Here is a 1409-nt window from a genome sequence, read left to right as displayed (position 1 = left end):
TTAAAGAGGCTACATGACAAAGAAAATGAATAAAGAAGATTTTATTCTGGATAGTCATCCAGCTTTGCTTTCTTCTGGTTACCTATGTGGCCCCATCACTGAGACTGCTTGCTTGCCTGGCAGATTCTTTGGATCCGGGACACCAACACCTTCAGAGATTCCTTGACATCCTTGTGACAGAGTGTATAGATGAGAAGATTAAGAAGTGGGATGACTGAGTAGAAAATAGCCACAATCTTATTGATGTTTGACTCATATTTTACTGCCGGGCGGACATACATGAAGATGAGGATACCAAAGTAGATGGTGGGCTGTGCAGGTAGAGAAGGCTTTGCGTTGGGCTGCAGCTAAGGCCATAGCTAATATTGTGGCCAGGATTTGGGCATAGGAAGCCATGGTAAAGGCTAGGGCTCCTAGGATACTGGCAGTGCTAAAAGCATAGCCTACTGCTTGAATGACATATGTGTCTATGCAGGAAAGGTGGAAAATGTGATCTGCATCACAGAAGTGGTTGATCTGGTTTGGTGTGCAAAAAGAGATTTGTGCAAGGAGAAAGGAGTGGAACATGGGACAGAGGAAACCCACAAACCAGCAGATCCCAGCCCGGGTTGCACACGTTTGGGGACTGAACAACAGTGGGTAGTGGAGTGGGTGAAAAATGGCAGCATAGCGGTCAAAGGCCATGGTGGTGAGGATGAAGAGCTCAGTGGCAGCCAAGGAGAAAAAGAAGTAATACTGAGTGATGCAGCTGGGAACTGAGATGACCCCTTGGGCACTTAGAATGTTGGCCAGCATCTTGGGCAGAGTGACTATGGTATACCAGAGCTCTACTAAGGAGAGGTTGCAGATGAAGAAGTACATGGGAGTGTGGAGGCGCCCATCCAGGGCCACAAGGAGCACAATGAGTGCATTACCTACTAAGGACAAGAGGTAGACCAGGAGGAAGAGGGAGAAGAAGAGCACCTGGAGATGTGGGGAGCTGGAAAATCTCAGGAAAACAAATTCAGTCACCAATGTGCGGTTGACTTTCTCCATTTAGCCAGTTGAGTCAACTGGACAAGGAAAGGGGAGGGGAGTGTTTGAAGATCTTAGATGTCCTGGGTTATGTGGTTATCTAGTTATCTCTGGTCAACCACTATGGATGCTCAGTCTCTCAATATTCCCTTCTGTTTACTCCTTGGCTACCTACAACTTTCTAAACAGTCACAAGTACCATATTTCTTAAAAAGTAGAATACTGAATATTCAAAGCCATCTCTCTCCCCTAATTGAAATAGATATGCCACATTTCCCAGGAGTACCCATAATTCCCAGAAATTAGAGGAGAAGGCTCTGAATCTATGGATCTTTCTAGACTGAGCATGTGACATGCCTTACTTCCACATATAGATTAAATCATATGTTGATATG

At 45.3% G+C, this 1409-nt stretch overlaps 1 protein-coding gene across 1 annotated transcript; it reads right to left on the bottom strand.

Moving 5' to 3' along the window:
* Window positions 1-252: 252 nt before the first annotated feature.
* Window positions 253-1035, bottom strand: LOC124095297 (olfactory receptor 6N2-like). The gene has a single exon (XM_046448453.1). The coding sequence runs from the start codon at window positions 1033-1035 to the stop codon at window positions 253-255; it is 783 nt and encodes a 260-aa protein (XP_046304409.1).
* Window positions 1036-1409: the final 374 nt, after the last annotated feature.

The sequence above is a fragment of the Marmota monax genome, unplaced genomic scaffold (genome assembly GCF_021218885.2).
Source record: "Marmota monax isolate L192 unplaced genomic scaffold, Marmota_monax_Labrador192_F-V1.1 WCK01_AAM20220418_F8-fsc00534, whole genome shotgun sequence".
NCBI classification, from domain to species: Eukaryota; Metazoa; Chordata; class Mammalia; order Rodentia; family Sciuridae; genus Marmota; species Marmota monax.
This window is presented reverse-complemented; position numbering and strand designations above follow the sequence as displayed.